General features: G+C 39.3%; 1 protein-coding gene across 4 annotated transcripts in view; it reads right to left on the reverse strand.

Moving 5' to 3' along the window:
• Positions 1–24,921, reverse strand: part of TPX2 (TPX2 microtubule nucleation factor) — a 64,615-nt gene that overhangs the window by 15,387 nt on the left and 24,307 nt on the right. For all 4 annotated transcript variants that reach the window (XM_041732168.1, XM_041732165.1, XM_041732167.1 and 1 more), the window contains 7 exons: positions 21,368–21,493; positions 20,321–20,449; positions 17,475–17,596; positions 16,067–16,218; positions 14,393–14,561; positions 10,167–10,308; positions 9,277–9,493 (listed from right to left, as the gene is read on the reverse strand). In XM_041732168.1, coding sequence (XP_041588102.1) covers positions 9,277–9,493; positions 10,167–10,308; positions 14,393–14,561; positions 16,067–16,218; positions 17,475–17,596; positions 20,321–20,449; positions 21,368–21,493 — 1,057 coding nt within the window. The remainder of the gene's footprint in view (positions 1–9,276; positions 9,494–10,166; positions 10,309–14,392; positions 14,562–16,066; positions 16,219–17,474; positions 17,597–20,320; positions 20,450–21,367; positions 21,494–24,921) is intronic.

Raw genomic sequence — 24,921 nt, forward strand, 5'->3', positions numbered from 1 at the left:
TGAGTTACACGTACTATATTGTGCACATCATTCAAAACTAACATATTCTAGAAAGTCGTTCCTTAAGCACTTTCTGATTCTCATAGAATTTATCACAAATTTGGCAGTTAATCCTAACTACAAAATGGTATCTCTTGGGCTTTTCTAAATAAAGTATACAATCAAATCAATTAAAAAACAAAATCAAAATTGCTGTATCATTTACAACAGCCAAACCACAGAAGCAGTCCAAGTATTAACTGATAGATAAATGGATAAAGATGTGGTGATATATACACACAGCACCCTCCCCAATACCAATGGCATATTATCCAGCCATTACAAAAAGAATGAAATCTTGCCATTTACAACAACATGGATGGAGTCAGAGAGTAGAGTGCTAAACAAAGTCAGTCAGAGAAAGAAAAACATACCATATGATTTCACTTGTGCATAATTTAAAAAACAAATGAGCAAAGAAAAAGAGAGAGAGACTCTTAACTATAGAGAACAAACTAATGGTTGGTTACTGGAGGGGAGGTCGGTAGCGGGATGGGAGAAATAGAGGATGGGGGTTAAAGAGTATATTTATCATGATAAAAAAGTAAAATAAATTGGTAAAATCAAACTCTTATTTGTTACATTCACGTGTGTATGTTGCCTCCCTCAACCCTCCATTCTGCTTTCTCTCTCTCTCTTCACCACCATACACAGGCTACACCACTGATTGCCTGTACCAGTCTACTAGCCCTGTAATAGTCTTTCAGCTTCTCATTTCATTCCTCCAACCCATCTTCTATACATACTCAGCATTATTTGTCTAAGACACGTTGGATCACATAACTTCCTAACTTAAAATTCTTTAGTGGCTCTCTATGCTACCTACAATAGAAGAACAAATTTCTTGCCATAAAGTACAAGGTGCTTCATAATATGGTGTCCTGCCTGACTCTCCAGCCTCATCTCTTGCTCCTCCCCTGCAGCTCACCCACCAACCACGAACTACTAACAGTTGCCAATATGTTAATGCTGGTTCTCTCAATACTTTTGTTTGTGCTCTCTCTGAAACGTCCTAGCTGCTTGGAAGCACCTAAGCTTTCTTTTCAAGCTTCCACTGAAGCATCTTGTCTTTTATAAAGGCTTTCAACTGATTTCTCCACTCCCAGAACCTACAAAATGATCCCTCTTTCCCCATATATAGTTTCATGACAGTACATACAAAACTTCACAGCACTTGTATATTTAGATGCTCAACTCCTACTAGCCTTCAAGAGTGGGTAGTGTTATTTCATTAATCCCTAGTACCTAACAAAGACCTTGGCAAGTATAAGGCAGTCAGTGAATAAATACAGTAAAAATAAATAACAGAATAACCTTGGACACTAAGACTCTTGGACTTTGATTTATACCTTGGGAGAGAGACTTCTCCTTAATCCCAACAATGCTGTAACTGCTCAGAACATGTTTGGAATGTCTTTCTTGGAGTGGTCTTCAAAGTTAGTTTTTAAGCAATGCAAGGTAGTTGCTCAGTATTTACTTTTAATTAAGCAAAACTATTTCTAGCTCTACTATCTTGGACTACTTAGTTTTAGTTCCAAATGATTTAGTTTAGCTCTTAAAAGCAAATTAATCTTTAAAATATGAACATTTGCCATTGTTGAAGAGATCCAAGACCGTAGACCACAGGCTCCAAGACAAGTGGCTTTTCCAAAATGCTTTGTACATGGGCAGATACCTGGGTGGCTCAGTGGTTTAGCACCTGCCTTTGGCCCAGGCCCTGCATGGAGCCTGCTTCTCCCTCTGCCTGTGTCTCTGCTTCTCTCTCTCTGTGTCTCTCATGAATAAACAAAATCTTAAAAAAAAAAAAAAAAAAAGTGCTTTGTACAGTATCAGTCATTGAATGAATTTATATCCTGTCAAGGTGACCACTATAAAGAACGTTCATTCTGCTGTGGAAACCGTTTTCTTAAGAAAGCCAGGATCACTAAGCCCAGTAAAATCCCTTAGAGTAGAACTTGTAGTGACACCGCGGTGGCTCAGCGGTTGAGTGTCTGCCTTTAGCTGAGGGCATGATCCTGGGGTCCGGGATCAAGTCCCACATCGGGCCCCCTGTGAGGAGCCTGGAACTCTGTGTCTCTGCCTCTCTCATGAATAAATAAAATCTTAAAAAAAAAAAAAAAAAAAAAAAAGAACTTGTAATCAGAATGACAAAAGTCCATGAAATGGGTCTTCAAATAAAGCTTATATTGTTCTACAGGCAGCCACCAGCCTCTTGCTCTAGCACACCCAGGGTACATGGGAGTGGGAAGAACTGAAGCAAACAAGACTCAGAGGATGGTTCTAGTCCCACTGTGATTCTAATCTGCATAACCTGGGGGGCATTAGACAACCTTCCACACCTTGGGTTCTTTTTTTTTAAGATTGTATTTATTTGACGGCAGCCCCAGTGGCTTAGCGGTTTAGCGTCGCCTTCAGCCCAGGGCGTGATCCTGGAGACCCAGGATCTAGTCCCACATTGGACTCCCTGCCTGGAGCCTGCTTCTCCCTCTGCCTGTCTCTCTCTCTCTGTCTTTCTAATAAATAAATAAAATCTTAAAAAAATAAAAGATTGTATTTATTTGAGAGAGAGACAGAGAGAGCATGAGCAGAGGAGGGAAAGAAGCAGACTCCCCACTGAGCGGGGAGCCCGACCTGGGGCTTGATCCCACAACTCTGAGGTCATGACCTGAGTAGATAGCAGACACTTAGCTGACTGAGTCACCTAGGCACCTGGGTTTTTTTGTTTGTTTTTTTAAGATTTTATTTGAGAGAGAGGAAGCACATGAGTGGGGGTAAGTGCGAGATGGAGTAGGAGAGGGGGATGCAGGCTACCTGCTGAGTGTGGAGCCCAACTCAGAGTCTGGACCCAGGACTCTGAGATCATGACCTGAACCAAAGTCAGATGCTTAACTGACTGAGCCACCCAGGTGCCCTGGGTTGTTGTTCTTTTTTTCCTTTTCATAAAATAAACTAATAGAAATAATACCTGAGGATTCATTTAGTTCTAAAATAATCTCTCTTGAGATCCATGGGTGGCTCAGAGGTTTAGCGCCTGCCTTTGGCCCAGGGTGTGATCCTGGAGTCCCAGGATCAAGACCCACATCGGGCTCCTTGCATGGAGCCTGCTTCTCCCTCTGCCTGTCTCTGCCCCTCCCCCAGTGTCTATCATGAATAAATAAATAAATAAAATCTTAAAAAAGGGCCGGGGAACAGATGGGAAGCCCCAATCATGAAAGCAATGATGTGTTGTGTAATGGACTGCTGTTCCCTGCCAGGAGGGTGCAAGCAGCTCTTTAATAATAATAATAATAATAATCTATAATAATAATAAATAAATAAATAAATAAATAAATAAAATAATCCCTCTTTTCCTTTCTTCCCCTCTCTGCATCCACGCAGCAGAGATGTGCATTTTATTTTTTAAAAAGAGTTTATTTATGTATGTATGTATATATGTACGTATGTGAAACACAGAGAGGCAGAGACATAGGCAGAGGGAGAAACAGGCTCTCTGCAAAGAGCCTGATGTGGGACTCAATCTCAGGACCCCGAGATCATGACCTGAGCCAAAGGCAGGTGCCTTTGGAGATCCCAGGTGCCCTGAGATGTGCATTTTAAAAGAGCAATGGAGGGCAGCCCAGGTGGCTCAGCGGTTTAGCATCCCCTTCAGCCCAGGGCATGATCCTGGAGACACAGGATCGAGTCCCACGTCAGGCTCCCTGCATGGAGCCTGCTTCTCCCTCTGCCTGTGTGTCTGCCTCTCTCTCTGTGTCTCTCTCATGAATAAATAAATAAAATATTTAAAAAATTAAAAAAAAAAAAAGAGCAATGGAAATCTCTAACAAATAAGCCATGGAAGAGATATTTATGAGTGGATTCAATCTTCACTAGTTGGGAGAGAGGAAAAGGTGATTCATGACTATCAACTCTGCAGCAACTGCCCACCCACACCTCATCTCTACTGCAATCAATGCCCACTGGGGGCTCAATCGGAAATAAAAACAAAACAAACAAACAAACAAAAAAAACCAGGGGCACCTGGGTGGCTCAGTGGGTTAAATGCCCAACTTTTGATGTCAGCTCAGGTCATGATCTCTGGGTTGTGAGACAGAGCCCTGCATTGGGCCCCACACTCAGCCCAGAGTCTGCTTGAGAGTCTGTCTCCCTCTCCCTCTTCCCCCTCGTCTTCTCACACGGCCTCTAAACTAAAAATAAATAAATAAATAAATAGATAGATAGATAGATAGATAGATAGATAGATAGATAGATAGATAAAATCTTTTAAAAAATAACAAAATAAAAGTTAAAAAATATTGGGTTGCTAAAAACAAAAGGCTTCTTCTTTTGCTACTTTTAAGTCTTCCTAGTTGTCAGCTCCTTGAGGGCAGGGATGTCATCATTTATATTCCTTTGCATTCTCCATAGGATCTATAAGAAGTAGTAATTGTTTGATGAATGTATGTTGATTGACACTACTTTCCTTATATGTTCACATATCACTCTGTTCTACCAAACTGAAAGCTTTGAGGATGAGTGCTGTGTTTCCCCCATCTCTGAATTCCCAGTACTTAACACAACCTAGGCCAGTGCATTTCAGCTGGTACTGTTACTCAGTTATCCAATATCGGGTTGCTTCTGCAGCAATACTAGGTATGGAGGATATGAAAGTGAGTAAGACTGATGTACACCTCCCTGCTTTCAGGGAGCTCACATTCTACTAAAGGAAAGAGACAATGAAAGGGTAACAAATCGGTATTCCCTGATCTTCACAAGCGCTCTAAAGAAACCTAGCAGAATATGGAGCTAAAGGATATTGGGGGTAAGCTCCTAATGGGAAACTCTGGGAAGGTAGCTCTGAAGAAGTGATATATGGCCAGAAGTGGGCAATATGGGTGGACAGATGGGACATTTGGGGAAAGCAGTCCAAGATCGGGGAGAGAGTGTTCTCTCTATGGCAGGATGTGCCCCCAAATGCCCTGGGATATGAGCAGTTAGGAAATTACCATGAAGCAATGTTATCTCAGGGAGTATGGAAAAAAAAAAAAAAAAAGCCTGCTGGTCTCCCCAAGTCATCCCTAAAACATCACTGCTAAAATTACTCACTGGCCTCACTGACACCACTTCCGTCTCTGTGGTGCCCCAGCTCCCCACTAGATGTGGGCACCAAGTTCACATTTCACACCCTCAAGCTCAAGGTTTTCATCACTCAAACTCTGCCCCAAGAGCCCTTTTTTCAGCTCTGCCTCATGGCCCACTGCTGCCCAAGCCCATCTCTCATCAGCCCTGTTGTCTCCTTGCCACCTATCAACCACAAGTTTAAGAGCACAAGAAGTACCATAAGGACCCATGGAAAGAGCTTCAGCACCGAAGAGACACCAATGAAGAACAATGGTGGCAAACAGATAAGCTGCATCTGTTCCCTGGGAAGCAAGCTCTTCTGTTCTGGTGGAAGAGTCCAGAACTAGAAGTTAAGGGACCTAATCTCAATTCTGCCACCAACTTTTATTTTATTTTTTTTTAAAGATTTTATTTATTCATGAGAGACACAGGGAGAGAGGCAAAGACACAAGCAGAGGGAGAAGCAGGCTCCATGCAGGGAGCCCGACGTGGGACTCGATCCCAGGACCCCAGGATCATGCCCTGGGCCAAAGGCAGACGCTCAACCATTGAGCCACCCAGGGATCCCTGCCACCAACTTTTAAAAATGGTTCTATGAGCAAGCCACTCTCAAAGCCTCTCTTTTCTAAAAAATGAAGGGGGTGAGAGAGAAGACACCTAATGTTTCCTATGCTTTGCTTCTCTAGAAACCAATAGTTGAAGTGAAATCACTGGAAATTTTAGAAGGGAGAACTATAAGAAGCCAGTGTCAAACTCAAAAACTAAGTTTGCTAAAATAAATGATGGTAAGTCAGCACTGTGGGGTAGAATAATACAGTGCTCCAGAATATGATGGCTTCAAATCCTAGTTCTGCATACTAGACACCTAAATGTCTCTTCCTCATCTGAAAAATAGGACTAAAGATAAAACCTACCTCTTAAGAATTGTTTCATGAAATAAGTACAATAATCTACACAGAACACTTGGTATGAGGTAAGCATGCGACAAAATGACAGTTATTACTATTAACAACATGACTGCTTACTGTATGTCAGACACCAAGTTCTCATTGGGGCTCTCTCTAACTATCCTGCACATAACAAATCAAAACTCCAGGGGTGGGGCCCAGGAGTCTGTTTATGTAATAAGATCCCCAGAGGATTCTGAGAATCAGCTATTTGGCAAACACTTCCCTGGAGCACATACCACATCAATTCAGTTGCATCTTACTTACCTAGTGCTTTGCTGATCTGTTTATCCAGAATTCTCAACAAGGCAAACCTGGTACAAGGCTACTCTAAGATCTCACTTAGCTCTTACAGAACTCTAGGCACCCTTGCACATGTACCACTTCACCCTAGCACATCCAAAGTAAAAAAACTGCCAGCCAATTTCCTCAATAAGCATTTCTAAAAATAAGATTCAGGTAAGATAATAATATGGAAGAGGATGTTAGCTGGGATGCAGAGTACTTTCTTTAACAGTCACATATTTCTTAAGATCTTTCTATTTAGAAAAGTATCTTCTATTTTAATACAAGAGCACAAACCCTGAAACCGTACCACCTAGTATCTGTCCCAGCTCTGCCACTGGCTAGTTTATGATCTTGGGCAAGTTATTTAACCTCTATATTTCCTAACTTTAAAACAGATTGATAATAAGACCCATAGTGTTTATCTCACAGGATTATTATGATAATTAAATAAATTATAGAAACTAAAGAGCTTAGAATAAAACTTGGCACATAATAAGCTTTATGTATTAACTGTTACTATTGTTACTCATGGCAAAAAATACTGGTTTTCCATTTACATAGTTATTTAAATATTCCCTTTAAAATTACTTCAAGGGATCCCTGGGTGGCGCAGTGGTTTGGCGCCTGCCTTTGGCCCAGGGCGCGATCCTGGAGACCCGGGATCGAGTCCCACATCGGGCTCCCGGTGCATGGAGCCTGCTTTTCCCTCTGCCTGTGTCTCTGCCTCTTTCTCTCTCTCTCTCTCTCTCTCTCTCTCTGTGTGTGACTATCATAAATAAATAAATAAATAAATAAATAAAATAAAATAAAATAACTTCAAAAATGACTTGATTTTAAGACTATATAAAAAGTCAACATTGGTATATGAGATAGAAGAATAAAAATCAAAAGGGTGGTTGTGAATTAAATAAAAACCAAAAATTTGTAGCAGGGGAAAAAGGAGGTTGGAGAAAAAGATATTACTAAAAGCAAGGTGCCAAATGCATGTTACAGAAGACTTGAAGAAGTCATTTCTCTTCTCTGGGACTTGGTTTTCTAGTAAAACAAAATGTTGAGCCCTTCTGCTAGGCTCTAGGATTCTGAAGTTTGTATACAACCTGTATTTCCCTTATTGTATTCAGAACATTTCATCAGTGAGTAATGACAAATGTAGCATAGGATTTGGAGAGTGATCACCTGGGTGGGAAAAGATTTCTTAAAAGTTTGTGTAAACAGGGGCAGCCCCGGTGGCCCAGTGGTTTAGTGCCACCTTCAGCCCAGGGTGTGATCCTGGAATCCTGGGATCAAGTCCCACATCAGGCTCCCTGCATGGAGCCTGCTTCTCCTTCTGCCTGTGTCTCTGCCTCTCTCTCTCTGTCATGAATAAATAAAAATCTTAAAAAAAAAAAAGGTTCGTGTAACACTTCTACCTCTGAAACTAATAATACACTATACATCAATTAATTGGATTTAAATTAAATTTTAAAAAAAGTTTGTGTAACAAAGTTAGGCCTATAGCTTTTGTGCATCAAAGAAAGAAAATAGTACTCCTGGGTGGCTCAGTTGGTTGCGGGTCTGCCGTTGGCTCAGGTCATGGTCCTGGGATTGAGCCCCGCATCAGACTCCCAACTCAGTGGGGAGTCTGCTTCTCCCTCATTCTGTCTCTCCACAACTCACGCGCTCTAATGAATAAATAAAAATCTTAAAAAAAAAAGAAAAGAGGTCTCATATGCAAAAAGCTCACAGTTTAAAGAAGAGATGGGAAGAGGGAAGAACTATTTCTATGTGTTATGATGCTTTTGACCTAGTGCTAAGAAAACAGAGTTAACAAAACTAAGTACACAGTCCAAGGTAAAATACTGTGGACTCTCTCCACTTAAAATCATGGTGAATCAAAATGGCAAGCAAAAAGAAAATGGGAGAAGAGAATTCTTAATACCTGGGTATCAGTCCAATGAAGGAAGAGGGTTTTTTCCCGATCTGCACAGAAATTATCTAAAACCTATCTTTGCACTTATGTAGATGAACTCTATTACTTATTCTTTGACTATGGCATCTCTTCCTTACTGTACATTTTCTCTAAAATCCTGACTATAAGCCCACCAGCACACTACAACCCATTTCTCTGACCTGTTTCCACTTGCTCCTCGATATACTTCTTTTCTCTAACTTAACTGACCCCATTCACTTTCCAGTAACCCCTCATCATTATTCCCACCTTCAGACTTTTATGTTACTTCCACTGCCTCAAATGCTCTGCTAGTCCATTTCATTTGCATTTCTACAAGTCCAAATTCACCATATAATGGAGAGGCAATATAATGAAGTGTTAGGATCATGAACTCCAGAGCCAGAGTGCCTGAATTCTTATCCTTGCTCCACCATTCACTAGCTGAGTGCCAGGAGAATGCCACTTAACCTCTCTAAACCTCAACTGCCTCATCTGAAACCAGTGATAATTATAAGTAAATCACTTAAAGGCATTGTGGTCAAAATGAACAGGTTAATACATGGAAGGGGCTTAGAGCAGTGCCTGGCACTTAGTGAAAGTGTTGGCTATTATGACAGTGGCAACATATGATGATCATGTTGTGAAGGCTCAGGCCCAAGCCATATGCTCCCTCCACAAAGCATTCCTTAAACCTTCGGTCTGGAAGAAATCATTGTCTGGTTTGAGTTCCTACAGTACTTTTAACTGCCACCTCTCATGGAACACTTTATCTAATTTTATATTATTTACACATAGTTGTCTCCCTTACTCGCATTTCTTGAGAGCAAAATCCACTTCTGATATGTCTCTGTATCACCTACAGCTCCTAAAATGATGCTTTGATCATAGCTACCTACTCAAACATTTGTGAATGGGTGGATATTTGGTCATGAGCAGGATGTTTCCACCAGCATGCAGAGCCTCAACCATTCTTACCACAACATCCTCCAAGATTTTAGTAGGGCAAGGTCTGGAATGAAATTCAAAGTGTTCGTCTTCTGATTTCTTCTTTGATTCCCGCTCCTGGATTCTCTTTTCAATTTCCAAATCAAAGCCAACAGGCTGAGTGGGTGGCTTCACAGGTGGTTTCTTGGGCAAGATGGGCCCGCCTTCAAGAATTCTGGGATCAAGTTCTCGTGCTTTGAATTTGTATCTGTAAGATAAGAGTTTAAATGACAACCACCAAAAGAAATTTTGTTAACAAAATAAAAGCTACACAAACTACAAAGTAAGCCAGAATAGAAAAATAGTAATTATTACAATGACCCAGGCCCAGCAGAATTTCGACTTTCTCCATAGCCACTATCTCTACCTCCAGAGCAAAGAATAAAGGAGCCAGTCCTAACATTCCCAGCACATTAAAGACTGGTGTTTCTTTTCCCAGAGGAACCTGCTCCTCCTCAAAAGAAGTACAAAAAGTAATGAAAGAAGGATACAGGAGACAAACTCCAGTGCTGACCATATTACGTTCCAGTTTCCTCCACCTATTATTATAGCTGGAATGAGATCTTGAGTAGCCATAAAGGGTGGAATCTACCTAAATGAAGCTCAGAGGACATTCCTTCTGACTGATTCCTTCCTCAGAAGGAATGTCCTCTCCCACCCCAACCTCTGCATTCGTTTTTTAACAGTTTATACTCCAGGATATCTCCATATTCCCACTTCTCATTTTTTAATCATTGAGGCAGGGGCACAGACTATAGACAGCCTAGAACTTAAATGCCATAAATTCCCATGGCAAGAAAAGCAGCAACTGTCCCCATTATAGAACTGAAAAGAAAGCAGATTCTTAGAACTCTTCCTCAAATATTGCTGATGAAACTTACTGTTGCAGTTTCTCAAGCTCCTCAGCCTCCTGATCTGCTGCACTTTTGTAGGTCACAGGCCTTGTGCGCTGTTTAGTTTGCAGCACAGGAGTCTGTGGGTCTCTGGATATCTTGAGCCCAGCAGATTTGGAGGGTAACAGAGCTGTAAAGCAAGATAACAGATATTCACCTAGCTCCCCAAGACTCTGTTTGCTGTACGTGCTGATTCAGCTTAGCAGCCTGTGATGCCAAATCAGAGTGGCTGCCCTCCACTTTCAGCTCAGCTCATGTCAGCCAACCTGACAAACATGCAGCCCCTTCCTTCTTGCCTGTGACTCTTTATTCAGGGGTATGATGAAGGTAGTCTTTGGGAACTATCATCTTCTGAACTTAAAATCCATTTGTGTCTGATGGACTACTAGAAAGGCATGTACTACTGCCTTTCTATTGACAATGCCAACTACTTTGCCTTTACTGACACATGAGATTTTTGCTTATTCCAGCTTTAAAAAATAAGGCATTTCTAGTGCATCTGGGTGGCTCAGTCAGTTGAGTGTCTGCCTTCAGCTTGGGTTGTGATCCCAGGATCCTGGGATTGAGCCCCACATTGGGCTCCCTGCTCATGGGAAGCCTGCTTCTCCCTCTCCTCCCTGCTTGTTTTCTCTCTCTCTCTCTCTCTCTCTCTCTCTCTCTCCCTCCCTCCCTAATAAATAAAATCTTAAGAAAAAATAAAGGCCTTTCTAAAGATCAAGTAATAACTCCCAATTTTGTGAATTCCCTAAAAGCATCTACATCAAAACATCAAGATCACCTCTCACAGAAAGTCAAAGAGAGAAAGCAAAAAAACTATGTCAAAGCACCACCACTACCATTCACAGAAAACGTTAATTCACTTGTCAGGGCAACCTTGTTAATTTTCATAATTATGTAGACTGAATCCTCTAATTTAGATCTGATCACATAACAGCAGAAGATAGAAACCAAATCTATTTATTTTAGAAATAAGCCAGCCTTCAAGTATACATATAACCATTATTTATAACTATATAAAGTTTTAAATAAAAAATGGAGAAAATACACCATACACAAAAATAAACTCAAACTGGATTAAGGACCTAACTGTGAGATCCAAAATCATAAAAATCCTAGAAGAGAGTACAGGCAATAATTTCTCTGACATCAGCCGTAGCAACATTTTTCTAGATATGTCTCGTGAGGCAAGGGAAATAAAAGCAAAAATAAACTATTGGGACTCTATCAAAATAAAAAGCTTCTGCACAGCAAAGGAAACAACAAAACTAAAAAACAACCTATGAAAGTGAGAAGATATTTGCAAACAACATATCCAAAAAACGGTTAGTGTCTAAAACATATAAGTACTTCTATAACCCCAAAACCCCCAATAATCTAATTTTAAAATGGGCTGATTGGGATGTCTGGGTGGCTAAGTGGTTGAGTGTCTGCCTTTGGCTCAGGTCGTGATCCCGGGGTCTGGGATCTAGTCCCCCATCGGGTTCTCCACAAGGAGCCTGCTTCTTCTTCTGCCTATGTTTCTGGGTCTCTCTGTATCTCTCATGAATAAATAAATTAAATCGTTAAAAAAATAAATAAAAATAAAAAATAAAAATGGGCAGAAAACATGAACAATTATTTCTCCAAAGAATACATACAGATAGCCAACAGACACATGAAAAGATGTTCAACATCACTCCTCATCAGGGAAATGTAAATCAAAACCACAATGAGAGATCAACTCACATGTGTCAGAATTGCTAGAATCAAAAACACAGCAAGGAGGAGGCACCTGGGTGGCGCAGTTGGTTAATCATCTGCCTTCGGCTCAGGTCATGATCCCAGGGTCCTGGGATGGAGTCCTGAGTCAGGCTCCCTGCTCAGTGGGGAGCCTGATTCTCCCTCTCCCTCTGCCCATCCCCCTGCTTGTGTGCACTCTCGCTTTCTGTCAGATAAATAAATAAAATCTTAAAAACAAAACAAAACACAAGAGGGGGCTCCTGGGTGGCTCAGTCAGTTAAATGTTGGACTCTTGGTTTCGGTTTCAGATCAGGTTATGATCCTGGGGTACTGGGATCAAGCCCCATGTCGGACTCCCTGCTCATCGGGGAGTTTGCCTGTTTCCTTCTACCTCCACCCCTACTCCAGCTTACATTCTCTCTCCCTCTCAGATAAATAAATAAATCTTAAACAAATATAAGAAACAAGTACTGGCAAGGATGTGGAGAAAAAGGAACCCTCATACACGGTTGGTAGGAGTGCAAACTAGTGCAGCAACTGTGGAAAACAGCGTGGAAGTTCCTCAAAATATTAAAAATAAAATTACCACATAATCCAGTAATTCCACTACTGGGTATTTACCCAAAGAATACAAAAACACTAATTCAAAAAGATATGCATACCCTTATGTTTATTGTAGCATTATTTACAATGCCAAATTATGGAAGCAGCCCAAGTGTCCATGAATAGATGAATGGATAAAGACATAATATACACGTATACACACAGAGACACACACTTATACACACAACGGAATGTTACTCAGCCATAAAAAGGAAATCTTGCCATTTGCAACAACATAGATCTCAAGTATAATGCTAAGTGAAATAAATCAGTCAGAAAAAGACAAATACCATAAGATTTCACTTGTATGTTGAATTTAAAAAACAAAACAAAGGAAAAAAGAAACAAACCAAGAAATAGATGCTTAACTACAGAGAACAAACATGGTTACCAGAGGGGAGGTGGAGGGGATAAGTGAAACAGGTGAAGGAGATTAAGAGTACACTTATCTTGATAAGCACCAAGTAATGCATAGAATTGTTGAATCACTATATTGAACCCATGAAATTAATAAAACACTATATGTTAACTACACTGGAATTTAAATTTCTTTTAAAAATTGCAAAAAATTTTCCTATTTGCCAGGACCAAGATTCTTTAAAAGCAGGGTATATCAGACTCTAAAAGTTATATATTATTTAGAAAGTCATATTTAACATTTAAATTTTTATTAGAAAAAATTTTTTTCATTATTTTTCTAATCTAAAATTTGATGAATGACTACTGGAACATAATAACAATATTAAGGAATGCTATACTTAGGGGGCTCCTGGGTGGCTCAGTGGTTAAGTGTCTGCCTTCGCCTCAGGTTGTGATCCTGGGGTCCTGAGATCGAGTTCTGCATCAGGCTCCCCTCTCTGCGGGGAGCCTGCTTCTCCCTCTGCCTGTGTTCTCTGCCTCTCTCTCTCTTTCTCTCTCTGTGTCTATCATGAATTTAAAAAAAAAAAAATCTCATTAACGGATAAATAAAATCTTTAAAACGAAAACAAAACAATATGTAAGTGCTATGAATGTAGAGGGAGACGCAAGAGTCAAGAGAGGTGGGAGATAGGTAGGGCATGTCTTTGTGCTGTGTCCCTGGCAGTGAAAGAAGTTGAAGATCCAGGGCAGAAAGGAGATAAGCAGTGATTAATACCTGCGTGGGCAGGTAGGGAAAAGATACTTAAGCTCAGGTGGAGTGTTTGTTCTTTGAAGGGAGGGTGGAAGAGAGAGGAGTGGGTGTAAATGCTGGCAGGTTTGTAGGTTTGGGATGAACATATGAGAGAGTTCTAATCTCCTAGCTTCTGTCTTTATGAAAATAATTACTGCAAGAAGGAAGGTAAAGAAGTTTGAGAAATAGAAGTGGTATAAAATAGTTGTCCTGAGCCGAAGGCAGATGCTCAACTGGTGAGCCACCCAGGTGTCCCTAGTACTTACCATATTGTAATGATCTATTTGATTCTCTCTCTCACTAAGTTAGAAACTTGATATTGAGCAGCACCAATTCCATTTTTTTCACTGCTTATCATCCCCTACTCCCAACAGTGCCTAGTTTCTAGTGGTAAAGCCTGTTAAATGGCTAAACAGAAGCACACAACCCTGAAAAACTGGAATGCTTTCATTGTCTATAGGTTAAGTAACTATACCATAACACTTTGACACATGGCAAAGGTGTAATTCCCGGCCAATTACTAATCAAGAGGCTCAAGGTGGTTAATGGGTAGAAGTACACTGATAACCAGGGGTAGGGTGGAGGAGTTCAAAGATGCTCAATGGTACATTTGCTATCTGCATATAGGCACATACCATACTTTAGTTTAAAATCTTAGGATTTCAACTAAAGGCAAATTTGTGTAAGCAAAAGGAATTCTAGGGGAGGCTCCAGCCAGCTATAATATTGGTATGAAACTTACTATCATCCTTCTTGCTCCTTAAGTGATATCTGTTAGGGGTTCGTTTGTGAAAGGCTTCAACCTGCTGTGCAAGGGGCACATATGTAGAAGCTGTTTCATCAAATGTTCTTTTCTTTCCTTGGGACAGGTTGAAAGGCTTAATAATGGTGCATCCCTTAGTCACACGGGCCTGTAAAGAAAGAAATTGTTCTCCAAATGAAGTGTTATGGAAGAGCTCAGATCTACCATAAGCCACACATTCAGCACAGAGGATCAAAAGAAAAAAGCCCTGTGGTGAAGCAAAGGTTATTATTCTTAAATTTGTCAGTCCTTGAGCAAAGGTTAAAACTAGTCTATTCCCATCTTTTAAAAAAGGGAGAAAGGATCTAGCACTTAACAAATCGTCTGTTCTGGGCAGCCCAGGTGGCTCAGCAGTTTAGCGCCGCTTTCAGCCCAGGTTATGATCCTGGAGACCCGGGATCAAGTCCCACATTGGGCTCCCTGAATGGAGCCTGCTTCTCCCTCTGCCTGTGTCTCTGCCTCTCTCTCTCTCTCTGTGTGTCTCTCATGGATAAATAAATAAATAAAATCTTTAAAAAAAAAAAAGTGTCTGTTCTGCAATAGTAAAAGTAAATAGTAAAAAAAAAAAAAAAAAAAAGTGACTTTTCCCAAGCACGTCCATGTTTTAAAGCCAGCAAGAACAAGTTTTCTGAGAATTAGAAGGAAAACAAAAAGCTGCAAAGGTATTATTGCCCTCACACTCAATCCCATTAAGAAAAAGCTGATTTGGGTTCTAGGTCTAGATTAGGCCAGGTAGCTACCTGAATCAAAATCTCTGCAGACATCCTCCCCAAAACTAAGAGATGAAGAAGCCTAGTCCTTGGATGATTAATTTTCATAAAATTAATTTCTGACTGGAAACAAAACTCTTTAAGGGTCTACATCTCAACAGAAGAAGCACAACACCAGGATTTCAGACTGCAAAGGGCTGACTTCAAAAAGTGATGACGCCCACTGCAAATGCAAGTAGAAATTCTTAGTACTATAATTTTCAGTTAGGATTCTTACAGTTTCTGTTAGACTTGAGTGGTCTGCCCCAACATCATTTTTCCCATAAGCCCTATCATATATTGTACACCAACTCTGCAGACACAAATTTTTTTCAAGAATTTTTCAACAGCACAAGCTGCAACAAGCTGATACCTACAGTTTGTCACACAAAATTCTGTGCTTTATGTACATTCTTAATTCACTTTTCACAGAAACTTCATAAGATGCTTCCCAGAAAAACAGAGCGGTTTCTCCAAGATCACATAACTAACAGGATAATGTGAGGGGTTAGATCTATCTTCACTAAAAAACATGCTTCTCAGACGGGCAGCCTGGGTGGCTCAGCAGTTTAGCACTGCCTTCAGCCCAGGGCCTGATCCTGGAGACCCAGCATGGAGTCCTATGTCAGGCTCCCTGCATGGAGCCTGCTTCTCCCTCTGCCTGCGTTTCTGCCTTTCTGCCTCTCTCTCTCTCTCTCTCTCTCACTCTCTGTCTCTCATGAATAAATAAATAAAAATCTTTTAAAAATAATAATTTTTTAAATGCTTCTTTCAATTATATTATTAGAAGTAGTGACCACAACTACTACACCTGAAATCCTTGCTGAACTAGTAACAAGAACATCCATCGAACCCATCAACTTACAGGAGATGCAGGATGCTTTCGCAGTTCAGATGTAAAGTTCACTTCTTTATATTCCTCCTGGTTCTTAGGATGTTGTTTGATTCGCTCATCTGTGCGGAAGTGGAAGTCAACTGATTTGGTTACCTGGATCACTGATTTCTTCACAGGTTGCCCTGAGTGAGAAGCAGAGTAAAACATACAGGTAACACTAAGAATAGAGAATACTGGTAAATCCCCTTTAACCAGTCCTTTCAGTATTTCTATCACCCTGGATCTAACTTTGTTCAACTCTACACATCATCCAAAACAGTCATCAGGGACACTACTATGTGGGCCTTACTGAGTAATATTGGTTTGAGGACCTTTGGTCAGATGCATATTGTAAGGAGGTAGCGCAAGGGGAGAAGAACCCCAACTCCCAGGTGTGGTCATAGCTCTGGAGACACAGTAACTGGAGTTCTTTTGACAGGAAAAGCTATGAATTGACTTGAAAAGCACATTTAACTAAACATGTCTTAAGAAGGAAATTTTATAAACTACAGGGGTGATTTATAAAGCAGGGCTTTATAGCTTTGATGCCACCAATAATAACTCTATTCCAGACAGGGCAAAGCAAAAAAACTCTGACACCTCCCCCTCTGGCTCCCTCAGTCCTACTTTTCCTCTGTAGCTACAACTGGACTCACTCAGCTTTCTTTTGAAAGCTTTCCCAATGGCTTTATCTTCTGTCTTAATCCTAATCCCTTCTTTTCCTAATACAAAGAAAATGAATTAGGAAGAAAAGGAGGAATTCATTTTACTTGAAGAAATGAGAGAAGGTCTCATGGAAAAGGCCTCAAAAGAAGGGTGTGAGTTCTCCAGAATTTTCACTTAGGATTCTTAGAGGCACTCACTTAGAGACAGAGAGCAACAGTGCACTTTAGGAAAGGCCTGGTAGGGCAGCCCGGGGGGCTCAGCGGTTTAGTGCTGCCTTTGGCCGGGGGTGTGATCCTGGAGACCTGGGATCGAGTCCCATGTCAGGCTCCCTGCATGGAGCCTGCCTCTCCCTCTCTCTGTGTCTCTCATGAATAAATAAATAAAATCTTAAAAAAAAAAAAAAAAAAAAAAGGAAAGGCCTGGTGAATGTGATAGTTTTTTTTGTTTCCTTTTTTTTCAAAGTAATCTCTACACCCAACTTGGGGCTTGATCTCATGACCCTCAGACCAAGACTTACATGCTCTATTGACTGACCAGCCAGGGACCCTGGTCCAATGTATATAAAACATTCTAGGGAATGGTCATTGAGATATATTGGTCATTTCTAATAAACACAGATTTTTCTACTGAGAACTAACCAAGAAAGCCTTCTGCCCTTTAGAGACTTCAAAAACCCTACCAAGGTTATGAGAAGCACCCCTCATAAATCAGATTCAACAAAAGCCAAGCTGACCTATTCCTGCAAGAGCAAGTTTCTTGAATTCTTCATTCTTTTTCCGCATCTCCACCACCTCCTGTTGCATTTTCATTCTCTTCTCCAACTCTTGCTCCTCAGTACTTTTTAGAGTCTTCTGCCTAAGGGACAAACCAGTAAAGGAAATAAGAAAGGAGAGAAGAAAGAGGCTCATGATTCAAAACAGTTTAAAGGTATTATATAGATTAGATTTTTTAATAAAGATTTTATTTATTTATTCATGAGAGACACAGATAGAGAGAGAAGCAGGCTCCCTGTAGGGAGCCCAATGTAGGACTCAATCCCAGGACTCCAGGATCATGTCCTGACAGACGCTCAACCACTGAGCCACCCAGGCATCCCACATAGGTTAGATTTTTAACCTGTGATAAAATAACTATTAAAACAAAAAACTATTATCTGGTAAATTGATATTGACTTAATTAGGTAACACTATGAAAGAAAAAAAAACAAGATCACAATTTATACCAAAATATTGAAAATTTTTCAAAAGGACAGCTAAAATAGGCTATAAAGGGCAGCCCAGGTGGCTCAGCGGTTTAGCGCCGCCTTCAGCCCAGGGCCTGATCCTGGAGACCCAGGATCGAGTCCCATGTCGGGCTCCCTGCATGGAGCCTGCTTCTCCCTCTGCCTGTGTTTCTGCCTCTCTCTCTCTCTCTCTCTCTCTCTCTCGCTGTGTCTCTCATGAACAAATAAATAAAATCTTTAAAAAAATAAAAATAAAAATAATAAAATAGGCTACAAAAGATACTATAAAAGACTTATAAATTTGATTATACAGTGATTAGCTTTTAGGCCACAAGAAAAAGTAAGATACCAGTAGAATGGGGAAAATATTTGCAAGAAATATGACACAAGTCTATAATAGATAAAATATACAGTGATTAGAAGACAGGCTTAAGAGTGAAACCAACCAGAGTTCAAATCCCAACCCTGTCATTTCATTTTCTGCCTATGTGATCTTAAGAAAACTAATCTCTCTGAGCCTCAATAAACTCCACTGTAAGATGAAGAATATAAATATTTATCCTCATAGAATATATGTGACTATTAAATCAGATATTTCCAAAGTACCTGACACATAGTAAAAGTTCAATTTAGAGTAGCCATTCTTAGCAATGAGATTATCACTAAGACTACTTACAGGTAAATAGAAAAGAAAACAGACAATTCACCCAAGAGGGTTTATGGAAAAGATATTTACAATAACTAATATAATCCTGTCAGCAATCAAATAAAAATTAAAATAAGTTGATGCCATCAACATTATATCACAATTAAATTTGAAACAATTTTATTATTTATTTTTAAAGACTTTATTTATCTGAGTTAAAAAAGAGCATGATCAGAGGGAGGGGTAGAGGAAGAGGGAGAAGCAGACTTCTCGCTGAGTAGGGAGCCCAATGCAGGGCTCAATCCCAGGACTCTGGGCTTATGACCTAGCTAAAGGCAAATGCTTAACTGACTGAGCCACCAGGTGCCCCAAATTTGAAACAATTTTAAATGTTAAAAAAAATAAAAATAAAAATTCAGTGTGGATGAGAGTACAAGGAAATAAAAATATCCATCCAAAGCTAATGGCACTGTAAATATATACATTCATTTCAGAAATAAAATTGGTGGAGCACCTGGGTGGCTCAGGTTGTTGGATTATCTGATCCTTGATTTTGGCTCAGCTTATGATATCAAGGTTGTGCGATGGAGCCCTGCCTCAGGCTCTGAGCTTGGTGTGGAGTCTACTTAAGAGCCTGTTTCTCAAAAAAAAAAAAAAAAAAAAAAAAAAAGAGCCTGTTTCTCTCTTTAAATACAATCTTAAAAAAAAAAAAAAAAAAAAAAAAGTCTGTTTCTCTCCCCTCCTTCTTTCCCAGCCCCTCCCCACTCTAAAAATATATATATGTATTAAAAAATTAAAATTACAAAAAGAAGTAAAATTGGCAATTAATATCAATAGCCATAATACTAGTCATACTCTTTAATTAAGGAATTTCTCGGGGATCCCTGGGTGGCGCAGCAGTTTGGCGCCTGCCTTTGGCCCAGGGCGCGATCCTGGGGACTCGGGATCGAATCCCACGTCAGGCTCCCGGTGCATGGAGCCTGCTTCTCCCTCTGCCTATGTCTCTGCCTCTCTCTCTCTCTCACTGTGTGCCTATCATAAATAAATAAATAAATAAATAAATAAATAAATAAATAAATAAATAAATAAATAAATAAATAAATAAATAAATAAAAAAAAAAAAGGAATTTCCCTTTCTTAGCCTGAAGAGAGTACTCAAAGAAAAGTCCCTGCCAATAAAGATATTCGCTGATTATTTGTAATAGTGAAAAACTGGTAACTGCATTTTCAACAGGAAATGGTTAAATTTGATAGACTACTAACTATTTAAAAAGGATAAATGTGAAGATTTTATAGTAGTACAGGGAAAAAAACAAAAACAAAAAAAACTCTGTGGCAAGCAACAGAAACAGATTCCAAAGGTTGGATCTGGAAAACAAAATCCAAAGGTTGCTCATACAATGATTGTGAAAATATATTTTTTGCTTGAATAAAGACCAGAAGGGAGCTTGGCAAAATAAAAACTGTTCCATTCAGGTGTAAAGGTAGTAACCTTTACTAACTTTCTCCTTTTATATTTCTCTTAATTTGCTTTAATAGTATATTTTTCTCAACATGTAAAACAATCATTTCCCAAGGTATACAATTCATCTTACCATGGTTTAGCTTTATGAGTTTCCCAAGCTCCTTGTGCTCCAGATTGTAGACACACTCACTTATAATTTTACTCTATTGACTCTAAAGTTTAAATTCAGGAAAGGAGCACACATACCTCACAGGCTGTATACAAGACACAGTTCGTCTGCCCTTGGCTTTCTCTGGGGAAGACTCATGTTTTTTAGAAGTATCTTCATGAGTGCTGCCTTCTTCCTCTTCCTCTGGCTTCTTTTTATTGTTAGAACTTGAGTTCAAAAGGACAAAAATAAAATACTCTCAATTCCCTAAAGCACACCCTGCTGTACTCTCCTCCCCAAATCTACCACATATGGCTTAAATTTTCTCATTCTTTAGGACAATAAGCATATCTTAACCGTAAGAGTCCTCCAATAGAACCATTAGATCATATGTACCAATGGCTATAATGGGTAAATTTTGAGAACACTGATATAAGTCAAGGTGTGAATTGTCTGATGATAGTTCAGGAGGATGAGGAGGGATTCCAACTGCTCATCATCAAATGCACAAATGGCAGATAGTTTACCACTTTCCCAATATCTATTCTACTTTATTTCCTATTAATAAACTCAAATTTTGTTTGGGACAGCAGGTACAGCAAGCAAAAGCACTGTACTTGTTTCAACAGCTTCTCTTCCAACTAGGGAAAATCTAAGTGACACAGTAGGGCAATTGAAGTATAAGCAGAGTTTTTGGAAAATTTTCACTTTTGTGATATGAGTGCTGCCCCTATTCCTTTACCATACCCTCCTTTTACTCCTGGAACATGGATATAATACCAGAAATATAGCAGTTATCTTCTGACAATGAGGCAACAGGCACAAAGAAGAAGGTGAGAAACACAGAGCTGCCACTTGAGTAACAAGTATGAAAAAAAACTAACACAGAGATGCTGCCCTAGCATTGTTCAGTCACTGAACCAGAGCCAACACAAACTTCTGTGAAGCAAATAAATCACTATTCTTTAAACCACTCTACCTGAATAGGCTATTATTCATATAAATATCTGAATTCATATAGCATCCATATAGCAAAATACATTCCTAAATAATAAGAACAAGCACAACATATTCTGCTTGCTATTAACCATAGGAGCAAACAGGACTAAAACCTATGCCAACTGAGAGAAGCTGTGGCTACTTACACTTTCATTTTTTTGGAGGGTGGAATTTCATGGATGATTGCAGGAGTAGCACATCTCTTGGCTTTCATTTTCCCATGTTTTTCTTTCTGTTCCAAATCTTTCTGAGCAGAGAGTCTAGTAGATCTTCTATGATATAGGAATTGACAAAATTTATCTGAAATGAATATATCTACTACAGATAGGCAATTGTGCCCCACAAATGTGAAAGTATGTCAAGCTGCCCAGGGCTACAAAGGGTTTAATGGTATTATTTCCACTCTAAAAACCTAATCTCTTATCTTACTGTTGCTTTAGAAATTTCATCATAAAATGCTGGTGTTTAAATGAAGCAGATTTTAAGGTATTGACAATCACCTAGTATAGTTCCCTCCTTTTATAGGTAAAAGTCAAAAAAGATGAAGTGACTTGACCCTATTAATTACACAGCTAATTGCTGTCAGACTTGAAATTTGAGAGCAGGTCTGATAATTGACAAAGGTGTTTATTCTCTCCTTTTTTTAAGCCATACTCCCCCTTTTTTGGTAAAATATAACATATACCAAAAAGAGCACAAAATAAAAATCAAGCTAAATGATTACAAAGTAAAAACTCATGAAATCACCACCCAGGCTAAGAAACAGAATGCTGGCAGCAGCTACTATCTTGACTTGTTTAATAGTAATCAATACTTTTTTAAAAACTGTTTTGCTATTTAGCATGCATTCCATAAACATGGTACATTAGTTTGGAAAGAAAACAAAGAATAACAACAACCAAAAAAAAAAAAAAATCCCTTTAGATAATATAATCAGACTACTACAGATATTTTTTTCTATCTGGTTTATTTTACTCAACATTATGTTTGTGAGATTTAACTACATTGATTCACGTAACTTTAATTCACCGATTTTCAATGCTGTATAACAGTCACTGCAGGAATGTACCACTATTTATCAGTTTTCATGTATGTCTCTTGGTGCACACACTGCTGTTGGGTGTAAGTTGTAACACTGTTAGGTCATAAGGACATTGGTTTTATCAACTAAAGCTGTTTTCCAAAGTGCTTATACCAATCTATGTTTATCCTGGCAAGTTTATATTATAGAGTCTGCATTGCTCTACATCCTCCTGAACACTTGATATTGTCAATGACTTAATTTAGCTGGTATGCAGTAAAATCTCATTGTGGTTTCAATTTGCTTTTTCCTGATTACCAATGAGATAGAGCAACTTTTCACATGTTTATCGACCATTTGGATATCCTCTTTGGCAGAGTGCTATAGCTCAAGTCTTTTTTTCCACTGGGTTGTCAATCCTTTCCTGAATGATTATTAGGAATACTAAGAATATAAGCCCTTTGTAGGTTTGTGTCACAAGTATCTTCTCCCACTTGGGGGTTGGCTTTTTACTCTTTATGGTATCATTTGATTAGATAAATGTCTCAAATATATCAATAACCCCTCTCCATTATGCTCAGTGCTTTTCTGTATTCTATTTAAAAAAAAAAAAAAAAAATCGGGCAGCCGGGATGGCTCAGCGGCTTAGCGCCACCTTTAGCCCAGGGCGTGGCCCTGAGAGCCTGGGATCGGTCCCTCGTAGGGCTGCCTGCATGGAGCCTGCTTCTCCCTCTCCCTGTGTCTCTGCCTCTGTGTGTCTCTCATTAATAAATAAATAAAATATTTAAAAATAAATAAATAATCTTCCCCTATTCCAAGGTCGTAAAGATATTCTCCTGTATTTCCTTATATGAGCTCTAGCTCTCATATGTAGATCTACAATTCCACCTAGAATTGACTGTTTTAAGGGTGCCTGGCTGGCTCAGTCAGGAACATGAAGCTCTTGATCTTCGGGTTGTGGGTTTGGGCCCCATGTTGGGTATAGAGATTACTATAAATAAACAAACTTGAAAAAAAAAATGACTGTTTTATATGGAGTGAGGCAGGGACCAACTTTCATTCTGTTCTGTCTGGAGATCCACTGGCCAAGCATTGTTTACTATAGCGGGAGAGGGAGCACTGTTTCCCCCACAGATCTGCACCTTTGTCATATACCACGTCCAAATATGGGAGCGTGAATTTCTATTTGATTCCACTGGTCTCATTAATCCTTGAATAACATCATAAAGCTTTAATTACTGCAGCTTCATAATAATATGCCTTTCCATGTAATAGACACTTCAAAAGTATTTGGCTATTCTTAGACCTTTGCATTTCTTAATAAATTTTAGCAACAACTTATCAATGTCCAAAGTGAAAACCATTGAGGTTTTTATGGATATTGCACTGAATCTACAGATTAGTTAGGGAGAATCAACATCTTTATAATACTGAGTTTCCTAATCCATAAATATGGTATGCCCTGCCATTTATTTAGATCTTGTTTAATTTCTCTGAACATTTTCTTTATAAAAGTCTTAAACACTGTAAGGACTTATTATTATTCAGGCTTTTATGCTATTGTATAGAGTATCAATTTTTAAATCTTTATTACAAAGAATATCAAGCATATTTTTAAAATTAAGAGAATTACGTAACGAACTCTAAATACTCATCAATTAGTTTCAGAAATTATCAACTCATAGCCAATCATGTATCAGTCTTCTCTCCATCCACTCCCTAGATTTTGAAGCAAATCCTAACTAAATGTCTATCTTTCATCTGATATATTTCATATTAATCTCTAAAAGAAAGTACTCATAAAAAAATACATGGAGGGGAGGTGGGAGGGGGATGGGGGTGACTGGGTGATGGGCACTGAGGTGGGCACTTGGCGGGATGAGCACTGGGTGTTATTCTATATGTTGGCAAATTGAACACCAATAAAAAATAAATTTATAAAAAAATACATGGAGTAATGAAAAGCAAATTTATTGAATTAATGAAGTAATGGATGTATTAAATGAGTAATGAAGAGTGCATATTATAAAACATAGACAAAATACAAAAATACACCTATTTGAAGGCACTGGAAAGTGACCAAAAGCAGGCAGAAAACAGAGGAACATTTATCCATGAAAAACAGCCACTGCAAAAGGTAAGAATTATGAGTTAGCAGCTTTTTTGCCTGAGGTACTCCCCAAACGTAGCAGCTCCAATAGCAGAAAATTTCAGTCTCACTGGCTAGAGATAACAGAAGATAGAATTCAAGGCCAGTACAACTGGAAATTTAAAGGAAAATCCCAGAAGTGAAACAGCTACAGAAAAGATGTCACTCAAAATCTGAGCAAAAACTCTGTACAAATTCCTGCCTGACTGTTAAACCATGTGTCTTTGAGGGAGACTTAGGGGGCCTGGCAAAAAGACAAGCAGAAACTGGTGAGCTGCCCATCCTTCAAAGACATAACTGCACTAGTTAAAACTGATGAGTTTGTGTTTTATTAAGTGTATTCCCCACTGTGTGTGTATGTATGTATGTATGTATTTATTTATTCATTCATTCATTCATTTATTTTTAATTTATGATAGTCACACAGAGAGAGAGAGAGAGAGAGAGAGAGGCAGAGACACAGGCAGAGGGAGAAGCAGGCTCCATGCACCGGGAGCCTGACGTGGGATTCGATCCCGGGTCTCCAGGAT

The sequence above is a fragment of the Vulpes lagopus genome, chromosome 18 (genome assembly GCF_018345385.1).
Source record: "Vulpes lagopus strain Blue_001 chromosome 18, ASM1834538v1, whole genome shotgun sequence".
NCBI classification, from domain to species: Eukaryota; Metazoa; Chordata; class Mammalia; order Carnivora; family Canidae; genus Vulpes; species Vulpes lagopus.